Source organism: Rhipicephalus sanguineus, chromosome 8 (assembly GCF_013339695.2).
Source record: "Rhipicephalus sanguineus isolate Rsan-2018 chromosome 8, BIME_Rsan_1.4, whole genome shotgun sequence".
In the NCBI taxonomy this organism is placed as follows: Eukaryota; Metazoa; Arthropoda; class Arachnida; order Ixodida; family Ixodidae; genus Rhipicephalus; species Rhipicephalus sanguineus.
In genome coordinates, this window is record NC_051183.1 from 20518658 (window position 1) to 20539799 (window position 21142).

Here is a 21142-nt window from a genome sequence, read left to right on the forward strand (position 1 = left end):
CTTTGGCCTACAGTGCATGTCAGACCTGAACACAATAGACCTGAACACAATATAACAAACATTGAGAAGTAAAATAATATGCAAATTATTTGCGCCTCACGCTCACGCACTTGTCGCAGGAGTTTCGAAAGTGACAATGAGGAAAGACGGGGAATTCAGGTACTAAAAATAGAGTGGAAAACTGCTATACTCGGCTCTGCAGTGTATTTGTTTGCATACTTAATCGTTTCTATTGTTCTCAGTTCTCGTATGTGTTTCCTATTTCTTTCTTTTTTTTTGCATGTGTCTGCTTTCTTTCGTATTTCTTGACGCTTACCCTACGAATTCCTGAGCGTCAGTAAATATTTCTCACCTTGGTAAGGGTCCTGCCAGGTTTTCACCACTTTTGTCGTGTTCTTTTCTTCATTAACACGACTGTCTTAACCTTTCTTGACATACATACATACATACATACATACATACATACATACATACATACATACATACATACATACATACATACATACATACATACATACATACATACATACATACATACATACATACATACATACATGCATGCATGCATGCATGCATGCATACATACATACATACATACATACATACATACATACATACATACATACATACATACATACATACATACATACATACATACATACATACATACATACATACATACATACATACATACATACATACATACATACATACATATGGCGTTCTGACCTTTCCCTCTCAACCCCCTTAAGATAATATCATGATGACACTCCATGCTGCTTAGGCCCAGAGTACATGTCAGAGCAGAACACAATAACTCAAACGGGGATGTTTTACAGGTAGGAGTTCACACAACGAAGTACTGGTTTATATATCACAAAGGCTAACTCGAAGCGTGACAGCGATCAGCGTTCGTCGTCTTCCTATTCTGTCTTGTTCGAACCCTGTGTCCGCTGCCTTGATTACATAACAAACATTGTGGACTAAAACAAGATGCAAATTATTTGCGCATCACGATCACGCACGCCTCGCAGGAATTTTGGAAGTGACATTGAAAAAACACGGGGAATTACATGTACTAAAAGAAGAAGGGAAATGTGTGGCTAATGTTGTGCTATGCTACGTAGTGTGTTTAGTTGCATACTTAATCGTTTCAATTGTTCTCAGTTCTTATTTACCTCTTTCTTTCATTTTTTTGTTTGCTTTCATTCGTATTTCTGGGCACTTACCCTCGGAACTCCTTTCCCCTACCGTACACATCGCATTCCACCATAAGACACCGCTTGAATGGTCCTTGATTTTCGGTGGCGGGACTCTCACACGAGGAGAGGGAGAGGAGCGGAAAAAGAGAGAGGAGGGTTAATACGGGTGTTTCTATATATAATCCCTTCCTACTCGCTACCCCGCGAAAGCCCTATCGACAAGACTTCGCAACCCGCACCACCGCCGGCGTAAAACTTCGTGTTCCTCGTAGACTTCAGTCGCAAACACGTTCGTGTAGCCCGGGTTGTTCCCGTTAGGTTTTGATTCGGTCGTGTTTCGTGGCTCGCGCTCCTTGCATGCAGTGGCGATTGAGTACGCTCGTATCATGAGGTAGCAGTGGCAACAGTGCATGCGTTCGCACGCGCTTGCCTCCTGCATGACGACAGCTATCGCACCGGTGAAATACATAATTGTGTGCAGCTTACGCGCGCGTGGCATTTTCTTATACATAACGTTATAACAGATTCCCTTAGCGGCCATGCGGACATCGTTGGCTCTATGTGTGGCTTTCTTGCTTCTGTTCTGGCGCTTGTGGAACCACTTGGTGCCGCTGCAACAACTGGCAAGAATCCTCGGTTCAACGTGGGTCGCCCTGACGCTGTCTTACCACCTGTCACGATTTGTGTGGAAGCGTTTTTTTTGTCTCCAAGATATCCGGAGACGGAAAAGCTGTGCTCATCACCGGTAAGTGCTTCGTTAAACGACTGTGCGCGTACGGCGACAGCGAGATAGGAGCGTGTCATTCCTTATTTCGTTAAGGATTAATGTATTTTGTTACCTAAACACCGCTCTGGTGAGAGTGATACCACATAACAGGTGGTTACATATGTTATGCGGCTATGTTAGTAAAGTAACATAATTTACATAGGCGTCATTATTTCGTATTATGAACTTAATTAGCAGCTGTATTAACAGCAATAATACATCTGATATTGCTGTGTGTTTTTTTTTAATCTCGGTAAGGATTCACTGCAGTGCACTCTCAAAGAGCCATCGTTGGAACTTGACAAACTGTTTCACAACCTTTATTACCCTCGAGTAAGATATTGTCACGGGTATGGAAAGGTCACTCTGGCACGGGCGCCGCATTGATACCGGATGGATGAAGACGACGACGACGACGTTGCTGCTGTGGGGCAGAGTCTGGAGCTGCTTTTGACCTGCGTTCCTGTGCACTGTGTGCAATGTTAGCTCGACCAATGCTTGCCGAATAAATAATCCCCGTAACAATATTTTTAAAGCTTTCGTTTATAGTCAGAAGGGCCCTAAAGCGACAAAAATATTCATCGAAATGCATGACATCGTACAAGCGTGCCGGGGTAAAATTGTCGAAGAGAAACTTCGGCCTTCAGTGCTTTCTCTCCTAATAATCAACGTACCCACCGCAGTAATAACAAAATGTGAAGTCTGAAATTGACGCTTTATTCAGTGAATTTGTCTTGCTGTTACCATTTAGCATGGTCTACGCATGCCGCCTAAGCCCGTCCAAGAGCGAAAATTTAGGGCTAAGTAATGTACGCACTTCCGTTTCTAGCATCTACAGTTCGTGTCATATGGGCGTTATTTTGACTCGAACACTTACATCACAGAGAGAAGAAATAGTAGAGGAGGAGAGGCAGGGAGGTTAACCAGTATAGCACAACCGGTTTGCTACCCTAAACATCTGAACAGGATAGGGGAGATTGAAAGATGGAGAGGAAAGAGAGACAGAAAGACGGTACGTAACACGGCACACACACAGTCAATCACAGTTCGTCACTCTTGCGTGGTACGCGGCATCACAGTCACAGCCCGCTTGTCCAAGTCCGTTTGTTTTAAAAACCTCAGTAACGCCTTCGTCGCCTTCAGATGCGACGTCTTCTATCGATGACATGTAAGAATGGCTTCGACAGACATTGGTCTATCATCAAGGAGCGCAAAAGCGGAGGCTAGGGACTATCTCTGAGCATTATATCTAGTACAGTCGCACTAAATGTGCTGTAGCGTCTCCTCGCAACGACAGGCATAGCAAAGAGCACATACATCGCTTACATCACTTACATCAGAGCCAACATTATTTTTAGCGGCCAGATTTGAAGCGACATGACGCAGTTATCACGAGAAGTTGCTCGAAGCACTCATTGTAATAAAAAAAAAATCACGTCATATCCACGAAGTAAATGATGGTTGAGGAGCTGGCTCGGAGAAGATCAGGAAAACCTGTGAATCTTCTGTACAAGTCCTCTACCGTCATATGAAGACGTGACACACGTTGTTATATATACCTATATGCATAATGTTTTATTACTTCACAATTTTGATGAAGTATATACACAATTTACAATTATTTACACATTGATGAAGTGTATACAAGAAATATCTAAGAGCGTCTGATTCTCCATTGTCGACCCTTGCAGACGCAACGCTCCTAAAGTTCTTTCAATTTGAAAACTGCCCTCGAGACGCGCACGACAAAGTGGCCCTAAAAATAGCTGTCTGACGCTCGTCTGGCTGTCGACTTCGCCCCAGCTTAAGAATCTGGCGAGCCAGCTCCTAAATAAACGTATGCCAGCTCCACTACTGCGACAACAGAGGAAGTGCGCAGCACGGGCACCCAGCGATTCCCGTTCGTAGGGCTCCCGCTTCACCGTTTAACAAAGCATCGATGACACCAATGTTTGAGGTAAGCATGTAGGGTTTCCCCGGCACGAGTAGAATATTGTTAGGGAGATTCGCAAACTCGTTGTGCGATATGTGCGATATGTGCGCTACTTTTTGTTGCGCTTTGTTGGCTTTCTGCTTGTTACGGCAGTTGAGATACGCGTCGTCTGCAGCGAGTTGCGTCAGGTTGTTTCCCCCTTCAGATGTAGCGATGCAGCGACGGCGAAGGGAAGAGGATGGGGCTTTCGGTCTCTCGGCGAGGCGGTGGCACTCTCTCTTGCGCGGCCTACGAGTCAGTCACATGTTTCCAAAACGTTTTTAGCGATTTTTAGTTAATAACTGCGATTACTTCTTGTTATTTCTGTTAAAACGTTATTTCAGATCTTGTTCGTTCATTTTAACCCGGGTTTGAGCATTAATAGCCTTTTTATGGCCTGTATTGAGCGCTTAACTGCGAGCGTGATCGCGCCTCATGAGATGCATGGATGGAAGACAAGTCGGGCCGCTAAAATGCTCCGCACTTAAAATTATGTCGCGTTTCAATCCCTATGTCCTGTGCGTTCCACGTATTCAGCGGTTCGCTGTTCGCAGGTTGTGACACCGGATTTGGCAACCGCTTGGCTAAGCGACTCTCACGCTGCCGCTTTTTGGTGTTTGCCGGATGCTTGAAGATCGACAGTGCCGGCGCTGAAGAACTCAAGAGCCTCTCCAATGTGAAGGTCCTGGAACTTGACGTCACAAAGCAAGAGCAAGTGGATGACGCCCTCGACTCGGTAAAGGAGCACCTCGGCAATAGAGGTATGTCAGCGTGTGCCTTTTTCATTTAGAATCATTGCACGCATGCGCTTGCATGCGGAGCTCATCGCTGCTTGCGTCATGAAGAGGTTATGTGTGACGAAAAAGTAAAACAGTAAATATTTCTCACATTCTTCGAGAACTCCGCTGTCGTTGATTTCGCTTCTTTTGTGTGTTTTTCGAAGAGAAAACGAAGTTCATCATCTTATTTTCGAATGTCGCACCAGTACCGAAGCGCTTAAATGCGAGTAATACGTCATAGACTTGAGCCGGTTTCTTTTTTTTTTTTTCGTTCTTTGGCCATGTTCGTTCGGTAAGATGTCTGAATATTTTTATGATAACTCTCTGAATTTTCCTAACATAATTTCCTTTTTATTAGTTAAGAATTACGGAGGCGCTAGCGACGTCATGGCGATTTCGTTTGTTAACCCGGAGGCAGCGTCGCCAGCTCTTTCTTTCTTCCTTTTTTACAGCGAAAGCTGTTATGAGATCACAACAAGGGCCGTTTTACAGCGAAAGCTGTTATGAGATCATTTCACCGGCCGTTTTTGGCGCCGTAGTTGTCCGCCGCCGCCGCCGCCGCCGGTGTCCGTAACCACTATCGCTCGAAATAAGAAAAAAAAAACGAAATAAGAAAAAAGTCCAGGAAGGAAGGAGGTTCGAACCTGGGCCCTCTGCGTGGGAGCCCAGTATTCAACCTCTGAGTCATGCCGGTGCTTGAAACTGCTTTCCAAAAAGGTCCTATACAGGCTTCATGTCGGGAAGGAAACACATTACCATATGCAATATAGCGTGGTACAAGAGTAAAATAAACACCAAGCGTCGCACAACGCGAATTCTGTAATCAGGCGTCACACAATGCGAATTGCGCAACGAGAAGGTTGTTGAATGCTTCCAACCCATTACAAAGGGCTCCGCCATAATTCTTCATCGTCATCAGGCACAGCATCAACAAAGTGCGCATAATGCCTTACATGCGTTTAGCAGGTACCACGGCTCTCCGTAGAATGACGAAAAATGGCATAATGCCTGCTTTCCTACTTCTCAGAAATTACAATGATTTATAGCATAGTGGGTTCCTCGCAAGTGCACTTGTATTAGTTGCCAAGGAAGCCCATAAGCGCATGATCCATTTCCTCGGGGTCTCAGTAAAGTTCTTGGCCCCACCCCCCACCTCTCTCTCCCACGTCAGCGTATGTTATACATCATGACGGGAGAATGAAATAGCGACCGGGCGTCACCTGATGCAAATTACATAACTGGTGGGCCGTTTAAAGCTTCCAACCCATTACAAAGGGTTGAGCCATAATTCTTCATCGTCATCAGTCGTCGCGTCAACAAAGTGCACATAATGCTTACAGACGTGTAGCTGGTGCCTCGCTTCTCCGCAGAATGACGGATAGTGGCTTAGTAGGTGCTTCCGAACTTCACAAAAATTGTGATTTATGGCGTAGTGGGTACCTTGCTAGTGTACTTGTATTAGTAGTCCCAAGAGAGCTTACAACGGTGCTTTAGAAACGCCGCTCTTCCAGCTTTCGCTGTGACTGTGCTGCGGTTTCAGCGCAGGCCTGGCGTTTTTTGGCGCCGCCGGTGTCCGTAACCACTATCGCGCGAAATAAGAAAAAAAACGAAATAAGAACAAATTTCTAGGATGGAACGAGCTTCGAACCTGAGCCCTCTGCGTGTGATCCCAGTATTCAACCTCAGAGCTATGCTGGTGCTTGAAACTGCTTTGCAAAAGACCCTATAGAAGCTTCATGTCGGGAACCACACTAACATGTGTAATGTAGCGTGGTAGAAGAGTAAAATAACAACCACGCGTCACACAACGCGAATTGAGCAACGAGTGGGTTGTTGAATGCTTCCAACCCATTACAAAGGGCTCTGCCATAATTCTTCGTCGTCATCAGCCACAGCATCAAGAAAGTGCACATATTGCCTTACAGGTGTTTAGCAAGTACCACGGTTCTCCGCAGAATGACGAAAAATGGCATAGTGACTGCTTCCCTACTTCACAAAAATTATGATGATTTATAGCGTAGTGGGTTCCTCGCAAGTGCACTTCTATTGGTTGCCAAGGAAGCCCATAAGGCTCCCATGATCCGTTTCCTCACGGTCTCAATGAAGTTAATTCCCTCTCTCTTTTTGTCACGTTAACGTATGTTATAATGCGTGGTGGGAGAGTTAAATAACGACCGGGCGTCACACAATGCGAATTACGTAACTAGTATGTTTTTTAAGCTTCCAACCGATTACAAAGGGCTCAGCCGTAATTCTTCATCATCATCAGCCGGCGCATCAACAAAGTGCGCATAATGCCTTACAGATGGTACCTCGCTTCTCCGTAGAATGACGAATAATGTCGTGGTGGGTGCTTCCGAACTTCCCAAAAATTATGATTTGTGGCATAGTGGGTACGTTGCTGGTGTACTTGTATTAGTAGCCACAAGAAAGTTTATAACAGGTTCCAGAGAGGCCGCTCTTCCAGCTTTCGCTGTGACTGTGCTGCGCTTTCCGCGCAGGCCTGGCGTTTTTTTCTTTCTTTCTTCTATTCTTCCTTTCTGTCGTTCTTTCTTTATTTCTTTCTTTCTTTCTTTCTTTCTTTCTTTCTTTCTTCTTTCTTTCTTTCTTTCTTTCCTGGTGCAGGGAAGAAACGTTTCACAGGTAAGAAAGCTGCATGAAGTATATGTATTTATTTTATTTATACGCGATAATCGCGTTCCTCGGGACTATCAATAAAGCTTTTCCACCCGTCTGTCTATTTATACTGCCGGCCAATATGTTGACTCATGCAGGAGGGGCAATAGAGTGACAAGATAAAGAAATATAAAGACAATGCAAGAAAAAAAAACAGTCTAAACAGTATATGAATCGGATGCAGCCCACGCACAGCCATGAACTAAATGCTTGCTTTCGCATTGTAAATACGAGCGAATAAACGCACAGATCAAATTACCCTTTTATAAAAAACACTGTGAAAAAACAATAGGACACTAAAATGTCAAAAAACACATAAAAATTGTTCCAAGCACTCGCGAAGGTTGTGCTAAATTATGGGATCAATGGTTTTTCAACCCTTATGTAAAGTTCATTGATTGCAATAAATGAACATAAAGGGATTGCAAGAGTAACAATGGCAACTGAAAGTTGATCACCTGCGACTGCTAGGATAGTACTGTTACATTATTGATAAGTCAAAACCAAAACTCTACAAATATACTGTGAATGAACCGTGCAAAAATCGAAGGGAGGTTTATATCCTTGTATTTGTCACTATTTCTTAAACTATATTATGCCTTTTTTTTAATGCACTAAGACTCAAGATAACGTCTTATTGTTACACGATACGCTCCCTGTCCGCAGTACTTTGGGCGGTGGTCACCAATGCTGGCATCGGAAGCTGCGGCCTCCTGGAGTGGTTGACAATGGAAACCGTGGCCAACGTTTTCGACGTCAACGTCTTCGGAGGACTTCGAGTCATCAAGAAGTTCCTGCCCCTCCTTAGAAAAAGCAGCGGCAGGGTCGTAGCCATTGCGAGCCCTTTCGGTAGGCAAGGCGCCACATACTATCATCCTCCTAACAATGTGCCGTTATAAATATGATGCAATGTGTCAATCAGTAATGTCCAGCAGTTCTATGTGGCAGAAAAGTTTTGAAATTCACTCCCTCTTCCCACAGGCATGCGCAGGGTTCCTCTACAGGGTAGGGGCGAAGGTTCCTCGCAGCGCACACCCCCCCCCCCTCCCTAATAAGTCAGTGTATGAAGTAGACTTTGCGCGCCCCCTTTATTAGGTGACTAGGGGGGGTGGCGGGCCCCCTGCCCGCCCTCCTCCCCCCGTACGCACTCATATGCCTCTTCCCTTTTCAATCGTAATTTTCAAGCGTAAACCAGTGTAATTTTTCTACATGGCACCGTTCAAGCGTCATTTTTAATTAAATGTATATAAGGATAAGTTAGTGCTAATGCATGGCACCGGCTTCTCTTCTCTTGCATAACAGTTGACGTCGCGAAGTAGTGAACAAGCGTCAAACTATTCAAATAGGCACACAGAAGAACACTCACGCACTTAGTACGACTTTTTCAATGCAAAGAAAGTGTCCACTCAACAGAAAAGTGCACAACACAGAAATATCCGCACAAACGAAGTGTCCACACATAACATAAAAGTTCGCCCATACCTTGTCACAGCCGATCATTAGGAACTTGCATATTGTCTCTTACATCGATAGCAAAGCCAGGTGTACAACTACTACAGCTCATACCTCTGTTATTTTTTAAGCAAGCTCTACCAAATTTTGCAGGGTGTTTGATTGGAGAATTTACTAAACGTGTTTTGAATCCGACGATAGAATACTAATTCATTCTAAACATATAAGATATCAAATTATCTTTTTTTCATTTCTCAAGGAGTAGGTTTGAAAACTATTTTGCATGTCAAAATGTGGAAACTCTTGTGGTTGTTAATTGGGCCCGGGGTGTCCTTCTGAACCAAAATATTATTTGCAGGTGTGACCATGAATTGTTTACTAAAAAAATACATTTTATGGGACTAAAGTTTTAAGGCTCTTTCTTGAAGAAAACCTTTCATATAAAAATAACACGTTTCCTTTGATTCAGTAAGGGCACAAGCTATTCAGAAACAGGTCACAATAATTTCAACTTGACAGCTGCTATGGTTACCGAGAAAATGTTCCTTTTCTTACAAAAAGTAGTGCTTTGGACTCCACTTAAAGTTGTAGTTTCCGTCAAGTCGAGCTGTAGTGCTCCTGCTGCATAATCTTCGCCAAGGAATGTCTGTTATGGGATATCCAGATGAGTTTGCGTCCGCATCATCAAAAAAATGTTGCAGTGGCTTGCCAGGATAACGTAGCGTTAGCAAAGGTTCGGCTGATTGTTCTTAGCTTTCCTGATTGTCTAGTATTAGCTTGATTATCATGCTTACTGCTGCTCCAATGACACACACATGGTATACGTATTATGTGGCACGTGTATATTTATTTTGCAAGGCAACTACTTCAGGATCCGATGAGTTAAGCTTCTCCGCTCTTCTGGGCCGTTGAGCAGCATTTGCGCTCTCCTTCTCCATGGCTAAACCACACTGGCAAACGCCAGTCAGAGGCGCTATCAAGCGACTCCAGCCCAGTGTCAGACGGCGACTGCACAGCGAAGGCGTATAGCTGCGCGCGCGCCGGCGCCAGTACGTCTACCTCGGCTACGACGTCACTCCTCTGGAAAGCGCAGACCGGCGGCCGCGAGTCGCGCGCGCTAGCGGCGGAGTGCGCGGGAGGTGCCGGCTTCGATGCGCCAGCTGTGTGACATCACTGATCCTCGCGCATGCGCAGCACGGCTCTTGAGGACCCACGCGAAAGTGGCTCGTCTAGGCCAGTGTAGCTAACGCTACAAAAGAAATCTCGCGGAGCCCTTCCAAACTTGACGGCACTCGCACTCACCGGAGGCGGCTCGGTGTGTTGATTGTGCATTTTGAGGTACTGGTTCCCACAGAATTTTAGCTTCTTGCGCGTATTTGGTGAAAACCGGGGCATTCATGCGTCCTCAGTGCATTTGTGAAACAGTTCACAGTTGTGAGCCTTCAGAAATGGCAAGAATTCCAGAACGCACGAAATACACGTGGGTCATCGTAACGGCGGGAACGCGGATGTAAACAAACTTTCGCGCCAAACCTCGGTGACTATCACCAGGGGCGTAGCCAGAAATTTTTTTCGGGGGGGTTCAACCATACTTTATGTATGTTCGTGCGTGCGTTTGTATGTGTGCGTGCCTATATACGCAAGCAAAACTGAAAAATTTCGGGGGGGGGTTTGAACCCCCCCCCCCCTACGCCCCTGACTATCACGGCCCCCTTCGGCCTAGGACTGAGCTAATGAATCATTTATCTAGCTTGATGTACTACCATTGTAAATGATTATACATATAAAGGCACTTGCGCGTCCTTACATTCAGAATGAAGCAAACGCTAAAACGCCCTAACAAGAACTCGCGCCGTACGCAGGTGTAGTCACGGGGGTCAGGCGCGTTGGGTGCCATTTTTAAGTGCCTTCCGTTGCGCATATGAAGGCGCCACTTTGTGGAAACACTTGTCGGGAATGCTGGAATATCGTGCCATTAAAAGTGAAAAATCGCATTTTTAGTCGATTTTGCCCCCCCCCCCCTTTAATGCTACGATCTAACTGCAACAGTTCGGTTTGCTCAAACAAATGATGCGGAAGCGCGAAAATACAAGAAATATGCAGCCACGAATAGCGGTTGATAATAGCAATGCGAAAAATCTTTTTGTCTGATTTGGTATCCTTGCGAAATTTCTAAGTCACCCAATTAAGTCTTGAGATGATTTTATTTCACATTCATGGACGCCAACATGACTTGCTTTTACGCGAGGGATTCCTGGGTTTTGTATGACGTGCCGTGAAATTATGAAGGTCATTTGATGCGAAAAGCATGCGCACAGCCGTTTGCGTACGTGTGAGTCTACTTACAAATCGTTCATTTAGCTGTGGCAGGCACGAAATAGCAACGTTAGCAGTCCAAGATGGCGGCACCTAAGCGCACCCGTGAAATCGTCGATATGTGGCTAACCTAATTCTGTCTCTAAGTCGTGCGCTGTCAAGCGTCTAACAACGTAAAAAATTACACCATTTCCCGCTAAAGGGGACCATGAGGCGATGCGAAGCCGGAGCACTTGCACGATCGCGTTCCGTTGGCGTTCTTTGGGCATGCTACCGACCTCGCGTCGTGGAACGCGAAGAGGAACGCTACGCGCGTCTTGTCTTCCCTCTAGCCTGGCCGTTAATTCTCACAGGGCGAGCGGGGAACGCTGTTGGCAGGCGTGTGAGAGGGGGGCAGCGTAGGAGAGGAGAGAGAGGGGCAGGAGACGCGCATGCGCTAGTGTTCATCGCGGCGTTGCGCAGGAGAGAATTTAGCCATGTCTAGCCCGCGTTTCAGAGGAAGAGTGGAAAGGGGGTGGGAGAGAGAAGAGGGGAAGTGGGAAGGGTAGGGGAGAAGGGAATTGGAGCGGGTGAGTGGAGAGGGTATGCGCATGCGCAGTAAGGGTGGTCACGCCGCACACCACCACCACCACCACCACCAGATTGAACTCCGCCATAAGATACTTCGCATCTAAAAGAATAGATCCTTTGGAAAATCCAACATACAGGTGGGAACCGACGGATGGAAATACAGTGCGCTATACAGGTGCTCGGAGGAGGAGTAAGAACCTCATCATCCCTGGCGTGTTGGTTTTGAAAGAATTGTCCATTGACATCACGCCCTGTTTAATAATAAAGATTTGGACGACGCTTCAGCTTTGCCGTCAAGAGTAGAACACGCTAGCTTAATCGGGCCCCGTGCGCATCGGCATCTCAGTTGTTAGCCAAGCTTCGGTTCTCGGTGCATGCCTCAACCGTGCCGTGAGGAAGCGAATGACTGTGCACGTAACATTGGCCGTTTTCCGTTTCAAAAATTTGCGTCGCTCTTTGGTAGAACCCGTACTTGCCACGCAGACGACCTAGGTTCGATTCTCATTCGAAGATTTTTATTTTATTTGCATCTTTTTCGATTATTCAATCACGGACGAGATGATCATTTTTCGCTCACAACCAACGACACCAGAATTTCTGCGAAACGAGCTCTTTAGCGCTATAGCCTTACTAAATGTTAGGGTATTGCGTCCCAAAACCACGATATGATGATGAGAGACGCCGTAGTGAAGGGATCCGGAAAGTCCGACCGCCTGTGGTTCTTTAACGTGCGCCTAAATCTGAGCACACGGGCCTCTGGCATTTCGCCTCCATCGAAGTGCGGTCGCCGCGGCCGTGATTCGATCCCGCGAGCTTCGAGTCAGCAGTGAAGCACCATAATCACTAGACAACAGCGGCGGGTGTGGCGTCACGGGGTTTCGCTGTCGGTACTTGTGACGAGTACCGACAGAGACACCACGTGGCATGACGTCATTTGCTAACCCTCTCAGAACACGGCAAGGATAATCATACGTTTTTGTTGGAGATGGGTCCACCTATCGAAACGTCGGCCATCATATCCTCAGGCTCTTGCAGTTCACGAAACCACTACAGCCTTTAAGAAATAGAACTTTAAAAATCTGGTTCGACGTAGCACTAGAGTAGACCACCACTTACATGACATTCCACAGCATAGACCTTCCTAGGCAGGAAGGTCTACCCACCTCTTCAGAGGAAAAGACACAGAGCGCAGGCAATGACACTTAGGCTCTTACAGGCGGGTTCTTTCCCAAAGTTGGCTTTATTTCACAAAATTTTTCCGGATACTTGCACTAGCAGCTCGTGTCCCCGATGCAGGATGGTAGCTAATTTATAGCACATGCTCTCGCGATGCCCTTCGCTACTGGGCACTGGTCAAGCCAACCAAGCCAAGTGGTGCTCCGCCATCAGAAGCCCCAACAACGGGGATCAGCGGCTTAGCCTGCGCGTCCCAACGGGGGAGGAGCCCACTGCGCGCTAGTCGCGTCTCTCAGGACTATTAATAAAGTTTGACCAACCAACCTCTTATGTTTACGCAGGTCACTTCACAAACCCAATGATCGTGCCCTACTGTATGTCGAAGCACGCCGTAGTCTCCATGATGGATGGTCTTCGAGTGGAGTGCCATGGTAGCGGTGTGGACTTCGTCACCGTGGAGCCTTCGGCTTACCTGTAAGTGCGCGGCCAGGACGGCGCTCAACTCGCAGTCAAGTGTACGGCACGAAAGCCTCTGATTAAGTAGTCCGTTCACGAACCTTACTTTTATTCAGGCGAAAGCCTTGGACGCCTCATCAGTCTCAAAAAGTGAGCGTCCGCGGAGGCGTCGACGTCAAGCCGAGCAAGCAAAAAACTCATCACGTTATGTCGTCATGCTCTGACGTCATCATACGTCGCATGTCGTCGAATTTTCTGACGTCATCGCGACGCAGCTACGACGTCACACAACGTGACGTCACGTGATGACGTCATCACACTATGTCGTCGCTTGGTTAAAGGTGCGCCCTTTCCAGAAGCACTGCAAAACCATGCGAGGGGCAAAAAGCTTTCGGGGCAAAGGGGGAGGGGGGCGGTGGGGCTGGTCAATACAGTCAAGTGAGAAGAATAACTTCGGGTCGTCCTAGGCAAATGCATGCACATTTTTACAAGCGCTGAGCATGTCTTCAGACTGCTGCATGTTGACACATGTTGGCACGACCCAGGCCAGAAGTCTTGAAAATTAACGCACCGGCGTGTTAAACGCGTCAATCATAGAAAGTGGGTCAGCGATCAAAGAGAAAGCGTGAATGTTTTCAAGCATGTTTGCGAACGTTAGCGTTCAAGTCATAGATATATGTTGTGCCTCAAGAAGGTTGTTTGGACTTCTCAATTTTCAACGAGCAACAAAGTATCCCAAACTTCAGTCCGTCAGCAAGGCGGCAAGGCTAATTAAATACACCCGGAATATTTAGTGCTAGTATTAGCAACAACGTTCATTATTGCCGTCGACGTCCTCTGGAGCTTGTAGACCCTCTGCAAACATAACTGTTGTGGTTTTAACGTCCGAAAACTACGATATGATTATGAGGGAATTGCGCTGGGAGGACGCTTTTGTAAAGTCAAAGCTACTGTGTCTTGCACTAATTGTCCACATATAACCAAGCCTTAAGATGAATCATCCTCGGAGCAGAGACGTATAACAATAATTTAACGTGGCAAGTCGCCAAGTAAATGCAGCTTTCGATAGGGCTGCTCTGGCAGGAAATGACAATCTACTCAGCTGTCAATACAGAGGCTGACCATTCTGTCACTAGAATGCAGGCTATGACAACCGAGTTTTGCCTTTATGTGCGCAAAACACGGTCCCGTTTGCCTGCAAAACTTACAGAATCAAAAAGAAAAGAACACATTGTTATCGTCAAGGGTGATTCTTTTAAGGCAAGCACCACAAATATGAGAAGGCTTATATTTTGTCTTGCGTCCTATGTACCGTAAGTGCAAGGACATGCCCGTACAAATTTGAAAAGAAAACATAAGATGACTACCATGGTCACCCCAGTGAGTTTTTCTGTGTACGTCAGCTTTTTCACGCCTGTCACTCAATGTCTTGCTGTCTAGCCCACACAAGAAACTTGTTTTCAAGTGCCCCCTGCATTCATGGCTGTAGGAAGCATCGCTTGCTCCAGTGCAACTAATGAAATCTGGAAAACAACGTGCCCGGAAAAATAATCACTTCTATCGTACTAGCTATGGTTTGGAGGCAATAAGTTATTGCTCGCCCAATGCACTAAATCAGGGGTCCGCAACCTGCGGCCCGCGGGCAGAATTATGTGGCCCCCGGCACGACGTAAGAACCCCCTCCCCCTATGTAACCGATTAACACCTCCCGACTACCCGATGAACACCTTCACGACATTCTGCGTTGGTCGGTGAACAACCCTGATGTAGATATTTGCGAGTTTGCTGAAAATGTTCAGCACCAGGAGTTCCACTGAAAGAGCTTTTTTAAAGCTCTGCCCGCCAGGCCCCTAAACCACCAACATACGCTCGCAATCGCGTGGTCCTCTGCTAGCAGATGCGCGCTCTCCTTGCGTTTTCACCTCGGACATTCGGAGAGGTGGACAGACGAGCCAACGAACGCGTTCGTTGTAGTCTCGTGCGCAACTGCAACGCCACAACTAAATTTCGACCTCTGGGTGGCTTAGGGGCCATTAACAATTGAAGGCCAACGGCATATCTTTTCTTTGCAATCAGGCACGCAGCATAGGGCTCAGTATCCGTTTCAATAAAGAAAACCAGAAAACAAGCATCAAGACCGCATGCTGGATAATGAGGCGCCTGTGAACAATGGAAACAAACCTTCCGCGCGTTCAAGGTATATGATTAGGTTGCAGCTGCTTCGCACTTCACAAGATGGCTTCGAATGACGTCAACCGGCCCTTCCTTCTCCCCGCGTATGTTTCCCGCTTTCATATGTAAAAGAATGACCCGTCTAGCAACTCATTCAGTTCATTCTAAGTCTGCCATAGTTAGACCACGGAAATTAAAAACACCACAAAAATAGCGTGAATACAGTGCTCTACAAAGGGAACAAATTCGTCTCGCTGAAAATGGTCGCGGAGCCAATCTCGGTCTACCAAAGCAACCACAAAGCGATTATCACTACCTTCGCTTGGTTCGCGACGCCTGCAATGTACAGAGTGGTGTGCGTAGCACCCTAGAGTAACAAAAAGACATACCCCCCCCCCCTCCCTCATTATGTGCGGTGTTTGACACAACTTCGCTGGACATTCACTTTCGCAGGGCGGCATAATGGCCAATTTTCTTAAGAGCGCAGCTGTTAGCCGCCCGTTCCTGCGTTGAGCGGCGTCACCGTTGGCGTTGTCGGCGTAACTGATAGAGCGAACGACTACCAAAGAATGCGAACGGGGAATCTGTCGATATCACGAGCCACTGGTAGTGATGCAGAACTATCGGTAAATTGACTATCGACAGCATCGATAGCTTTTGAAACTATCGATAGTGTAAACAAACTATCGATAGCACTGCTATCAACCAAACTATGGATAGTGCAATCGGTAGTACCATCTTTAATAATACTAGCGATGTTGCCGTCACACGTGTTTATCGCTTTGTTTTGATGTATTCGGGTTTCAACCACAAAGACTGTTAGCTACGTGTGAAGCAGACCGCGCCGTAATGTTTGAGAAGCTTCACGATTGTTTGAGATGATTCTGTTAAGATTACGCGCCGGACATGAATAGTCAAGCTTATTCGAGAGCTTACGCGAGCAACAGCGACAATGCTGGAACGGTTCGATGACTGATGTATAAAGGACGACGCGTTCCGCCGATGATCAGATTACTCCACGGCTGACGACTGCTCCCGCCGCTATCAGTGCTCAGCGTGTTCGCTTGTATTTTGAGTTTTGATTTTCTTGGCACAAGTTCGCCCACATAAAGAGCTCCGCATTTCCCAGTATGCCTGCAGCATTCTTCACCGTTCCAACCTCGTGACAATACTATCCATAGTGGTGTGAATAATGATGCTGTTGATGGCCGGCCATATTGCCAAAATATTTTCGATAGCCTACTATCAGCTTCGCATAATCTGTGAGCAAGTTTTGGCGAAATAAATAAATTATTTCCGCAGTGAAAATGGCGGAATATGTCCATCAATAAAGTCACATCCAAAAGCAACCAGTGAACTTTACAATTAACAAACCTAGGTCCTCATATATATATTTTTAATTTTGAATCATAAAATACAATGCAAGTTTGAAGCCGCGCAGTTCCACCTCATGTAACGCCTTGATTTCCGCTAGAGCTAAACAGTTTGACTTTATAATCATATGTTAGCAAAGCCCTCTGTTGAAGAACACAAGCATGTCAACTTTCTTGCCCTTCAGCCTGCTCCTCCGGCTTCACTATGTATCACGCGAGCGAGGAACGAAATTTATTCCTGCAATGAGTTCGTGCTGTTGATTTTATACTATCGATAGCGCTATCGATAGTATTTGTTACCATCGATAGTTCGATAGTGACTCAGCTACCGATAGTATCGATAGTACCGTCGATAGTTCTGCATCACTAGCCACTGGCCTCTAATCTCGCTTTCTTCCTCCGTGACGCACGCTGGCTCCTCGTCTGGAGCTCGTGCGCATGCAGGGCTGGCACGCGCACTGCGGCTGGCTTCGCTTGTCGTATCGGGGCTGCCGGCTATCGCTTGGTTCTCGACGCGTGCAATGCACAGAGTGGTGTGCGTATCACTCGAGCGCTGGCAGTTTCTGTGGTAGTATGTAAGGAATATTACATTGGTACAACAGCGGATAGCCAAAACTTCAAACACAGTTCGCGTTGCCCCAATACGAAGCTGCGCTCAGCATTCGCATTGGGGGCTATCGTAATTGTCGGTGAACATTTGTAGGGGCGAAGCACCTTGGGATCTCTGCGTGTCGGCGTGCATCGTCGTGTCCTGTCGTGACGGTTCATTTGCTTGAGCGCAAGAGAGGGCGCCACCGCCTCAGCGCTCGCCGTGTGGCGAGAGAAAGCAAACGGCGCGCGTTGACTATGGAAACGCTCTTTGTGCGATGAACGCTGAACTACCAGCTCGCGAGGAACGAGAACGCGCCCTGGTGCGCGAGAGACAACGCCGACGCATGCAGCATCTTCTAGCGAATTTCTTGATTGAAAAAACAGACTGCTCGCACTGCACAACCGTTCACCGTCCACCGCGTATGGCACTGGATCAATGTAGTGCCGGTTGGAGATTTCGCTTGTGCGTACTTGAACTATGAAAATTCGCAGCGTGCACGTTAACTAAAAGCGGACTGCGGGCCTCTGTGTCTAATCTCTCTTCTGTCTGTCATCGCCAATTAGCGGTGATTTTGCTGTGGAAAACACCGGCGCACACTGCATTCTTCGCCCCTCCACAGGATTCCCGTTAATGGAGCTGAGACACCCTTTCCTACATGCTTCGCCCCTCCCCAATTTTTTTTTGCTTGTTTATAAATTGCATCCATGTGAGATGCGTGCTGAAAATAAACATGACTTCTATTTCAGTTTATGTTCATCATTACTGTCAATTCGCCGGTTTTTTTCTCTGCCTGCAAATACACCCCCCCCCCCCCCGCCTCTGATTTGCCGTGCGGCCCCCCGCCGGGTCGGCTTCATTAAACTCGGCCCTCCGCCTCGAATGGTTGCTGAGCCCTGCACTAAACAATTCCAGAATTACTCGTGAATATGTGCTCACACTTTCTGATACTTCTCTTTTGAAAATACTTTAAGTATGTCAGCAGTAATATTTCTCTCTTTCTATAACTTTTAAAGATGATAGTCTTTCTTGGGGAACTTAAACGCAGCAATTTTGGTCCGTCTGTCCGTTTGTTTGTTTGTTTGTTTGTTTGTGTGTTTGTCTGTCTGTCTGTCTGTCTGTCTGTCTGTCTGTCTGTCTGTCTGTCTGTCTGTCTGTCTGTCTGTCTGTCTGTCTGTCTGTCTGTCTGTCTGTCACCCGATTCAGCCAACCGGCCAAAGTTTAACCACTTTCTGAAAGCTCAGCCATCTTGAAGTGGTACGGCCGTTCATACTTGTGAACATTGTCGATGAAAAAGCAAATATTACGCATATCTGAGGCGCAACATCAATACGTAAGTATTAGGTGGTGTGTTCCTTTACTAGAAAATACATGGATATGTAATTCTAAAGACCCTAATGTTTCTTATGCTGCGCTGAAAATGCGGCGCTATGAGCCAGAAGCGGCGGTTCAATATAGGGGAGGAGGACTCGTGTAGTACGGCCGGCACAAGACTATCGTCTTTCGACGACATTTGCAGCGAAGCACACATATACGCGGCTAATTTTTCTTGTGAATCTATAGCATGTATAGCTCGTTTAAACTGTGTTGAGATGCTTTTCGCTTTTGCCGTCTTGTTGCCACAGTGAACCTGGAAACGCGGGTCATTTTTCAAGCTGTTTAATGCAGATTATTTTGCCTGTCTTAAGCACTTATTGTGCAACTCTGCGCGGCAAATAACCCAACTCAATCTCAAAGCACTTGCTGTTCCTTTCTTGACACGCAGTACGCCAATCTTCAAGGCGGGCAGTACTACAATGGACATCGTGATGCGGGAGTTCAGGCACCAGGAGCCTGAAGCCGTCGCCGCCTACACACACCAGGACGTTGAGGACTGGGTGAAGGTCCTCGGCAAAACCTTCCAGGCAATCATCAGGGAGGATCCCGAAGAAGGCGTCAGTGTCATGGAACGGGCAGTAAGAGAAACCTTCCCCGATACCATCTACAAGTCGCCGTGGGGAGTGGACACACCTTGCGTATATTTTATGACATTATTCCCAAGAGACGTCACGGACTTCGTCTCTGTCCTTGTACGCAAGATTCAGTTCAGAATGAAGTGATTGTGTTGATTATAAACGATATTAGGTAAGACACGTGGGCGCCGCCATTCTGGGCTGTTAAACGAATGCTTTCTTATGTTTGCATACCGCGACGTCAGTTAATATGATCGTGAAACGTTGAATACACCTACCCAACCGTTTTCATGCGCCTGCGTCTGCCGTAGCACTGTTCGTTTAGTTGTTAAGGATACGATACGGCGAGATTACAGCCCAATATGGTGGCACCGAAACCCATTCTTAAAATAGTTTGTAATATAACCTGGTGAGGAAGTATTCAAAGAAAGTGCCGTTGTCATCATTATACCACTTCCAGAAAAAGCTACGGGAAATTCCTAGAACTTCCTCAGAATAGGAAGGGGAAAGACTCGACGTATATAAAGCGCGCGAGAGTGCCGCGAGCGTGGTGCCGCCATTTTTATAGATGGCTTGCACTGACGTGCTAGCCACGTTGCAGACGTAGCCACGGGCACTATCATGGTGGGACGCCAACATTGTGATGTCACGTTAATGTTATCAATACATCGCATGCCTGTTATTTTTTTGTTATTAAATGCGTTTGGTGCCTAGCTATGCCTCCGGCTACTCCTCTTGCGTAATAATTTGCGTCATCGAGTTATCGTTGTTTGTCCTTGTTCTTTCGTCATTGATGCACAGAGACCCGATAACGTACCAGCGACGTCGCTATCACGCTGAAGCAAGTTAGTCTCCGCGTATTTATACTGCCTTGACGTCGTCTAAGCTGCCACATTGGAGCCATGTTGTGCGTCGATGACGTCACGTGCAAACTATCAATAGTCGGTTACAACCTAATAATAAATACAAGCTCCGCCCCTAGAACTGCGGCGCGCTTGCCATTCATCTCAGCAAGAGAGTCGTGCTAGGTGGTTTCCGTTGTAACAATTAGTATTGTTTAGGGGCGAAGCACCTTAAGGCCGAGGCTTGTCCGTCCGTTCGGTGTCCGGACGCACGGCACAGCACCGTGTAAAACCGAAACATCAGCTTCAACAATAGACGAACATCAATCATAATTGTGACGAAACAATATAGAACACCTACAAGCACATAACCTTTATACTAGTCGGGGACTTCAACGTAGACATTATGGACCTTAGGACTAGCTTTGTCGTCGACTCTCACTGTCGCTGTCACGGTATATAAAAAACTGTTGCTATAGTTGAAACATATGTGTGTATGTGAATAAAAAAAAGGGTTTCCAATAGACGAACATCAGTCATAAATGTGACGAAACAATGTAAAGCACCTACAAGCTAGCACAAAACCTTTATACTAGTCGGGGGCTTCAACATAGACAATATGGACCTTAGGACCTAGCTTTGTCGTCGCCTCTTTATGTAACTTTATGTCACTTTATGTCACTCAATTTACATTATATGGGTTAACGCTCGGGTAGCGTACAGTTACTCACCCGTACGGTAACAAGACCTTCGCCCACTTGTCATGATTTACTTCGTGGAGATGCGTGGATTTTCACTATTAATTTAAATACTGCACATATAATAATTAAACGCTCGTCGCCCCACTTA

At 46.5% G+C, this 21142-nt stretch overlaps 1 protein-coding gene across 1 annotated transcript; it reads left to right on the plus strand.

The window, feature by feature from the left end:
* Nucleotides 1-1741: 1741 nt before the first annotated feature.
* Nucleotides 1742-19614, plus strand: LOC119403066 (D-beta-hydroxybutyrate dehydrogenase, mitochondrial). Its single transcript, XM_037670016.2, has 6 exons — nucleotides 1742-1845; nucleotides 1895-1947; nucleotides 4495-4701; nucleotides 8062-8244; nucleotides 13251-13383; nucleotides 19265-19614. The coding sequence occupies exons 1-6, from the start codon at nucleotides 1742-1744 to the stop codon at nucleotides 19596-19598; spliced, it is 1014 nt and encodes a 337-aa protein (XP_037525944.2). The 3' UTR covers nucleotides 19599-19614.
* Nucleotides 19615-21142: the final 1528 nt, after the last annotated feature.

Excerpts from the sequence above, each read along its gene's own strand:
- LOC119403066 (XM_037670016.2), top strand. The coding sequence starts at position 1,742 with ATGCGGACATCGTTGGCTCTATGTGTGGCTTTCTTGCTTCTGTTCTGG. Across the intron at positions 1,846-1,894 it reads GCAAGAATCCTCGGTTCAAC|CGTTTTTTTTGTCTCCAAGA; the intron begins GTGGGTCGCCCT and ends TTTGTGTGGAAG. Across the intron at positions 1,948-4,494 it reads AAAAGCTGTGCTCATCACCG|GTTGTGACACCGGATTTGGC; the intron begins GTAAGTGCTTCG and ends CGCTGTTCGCAG.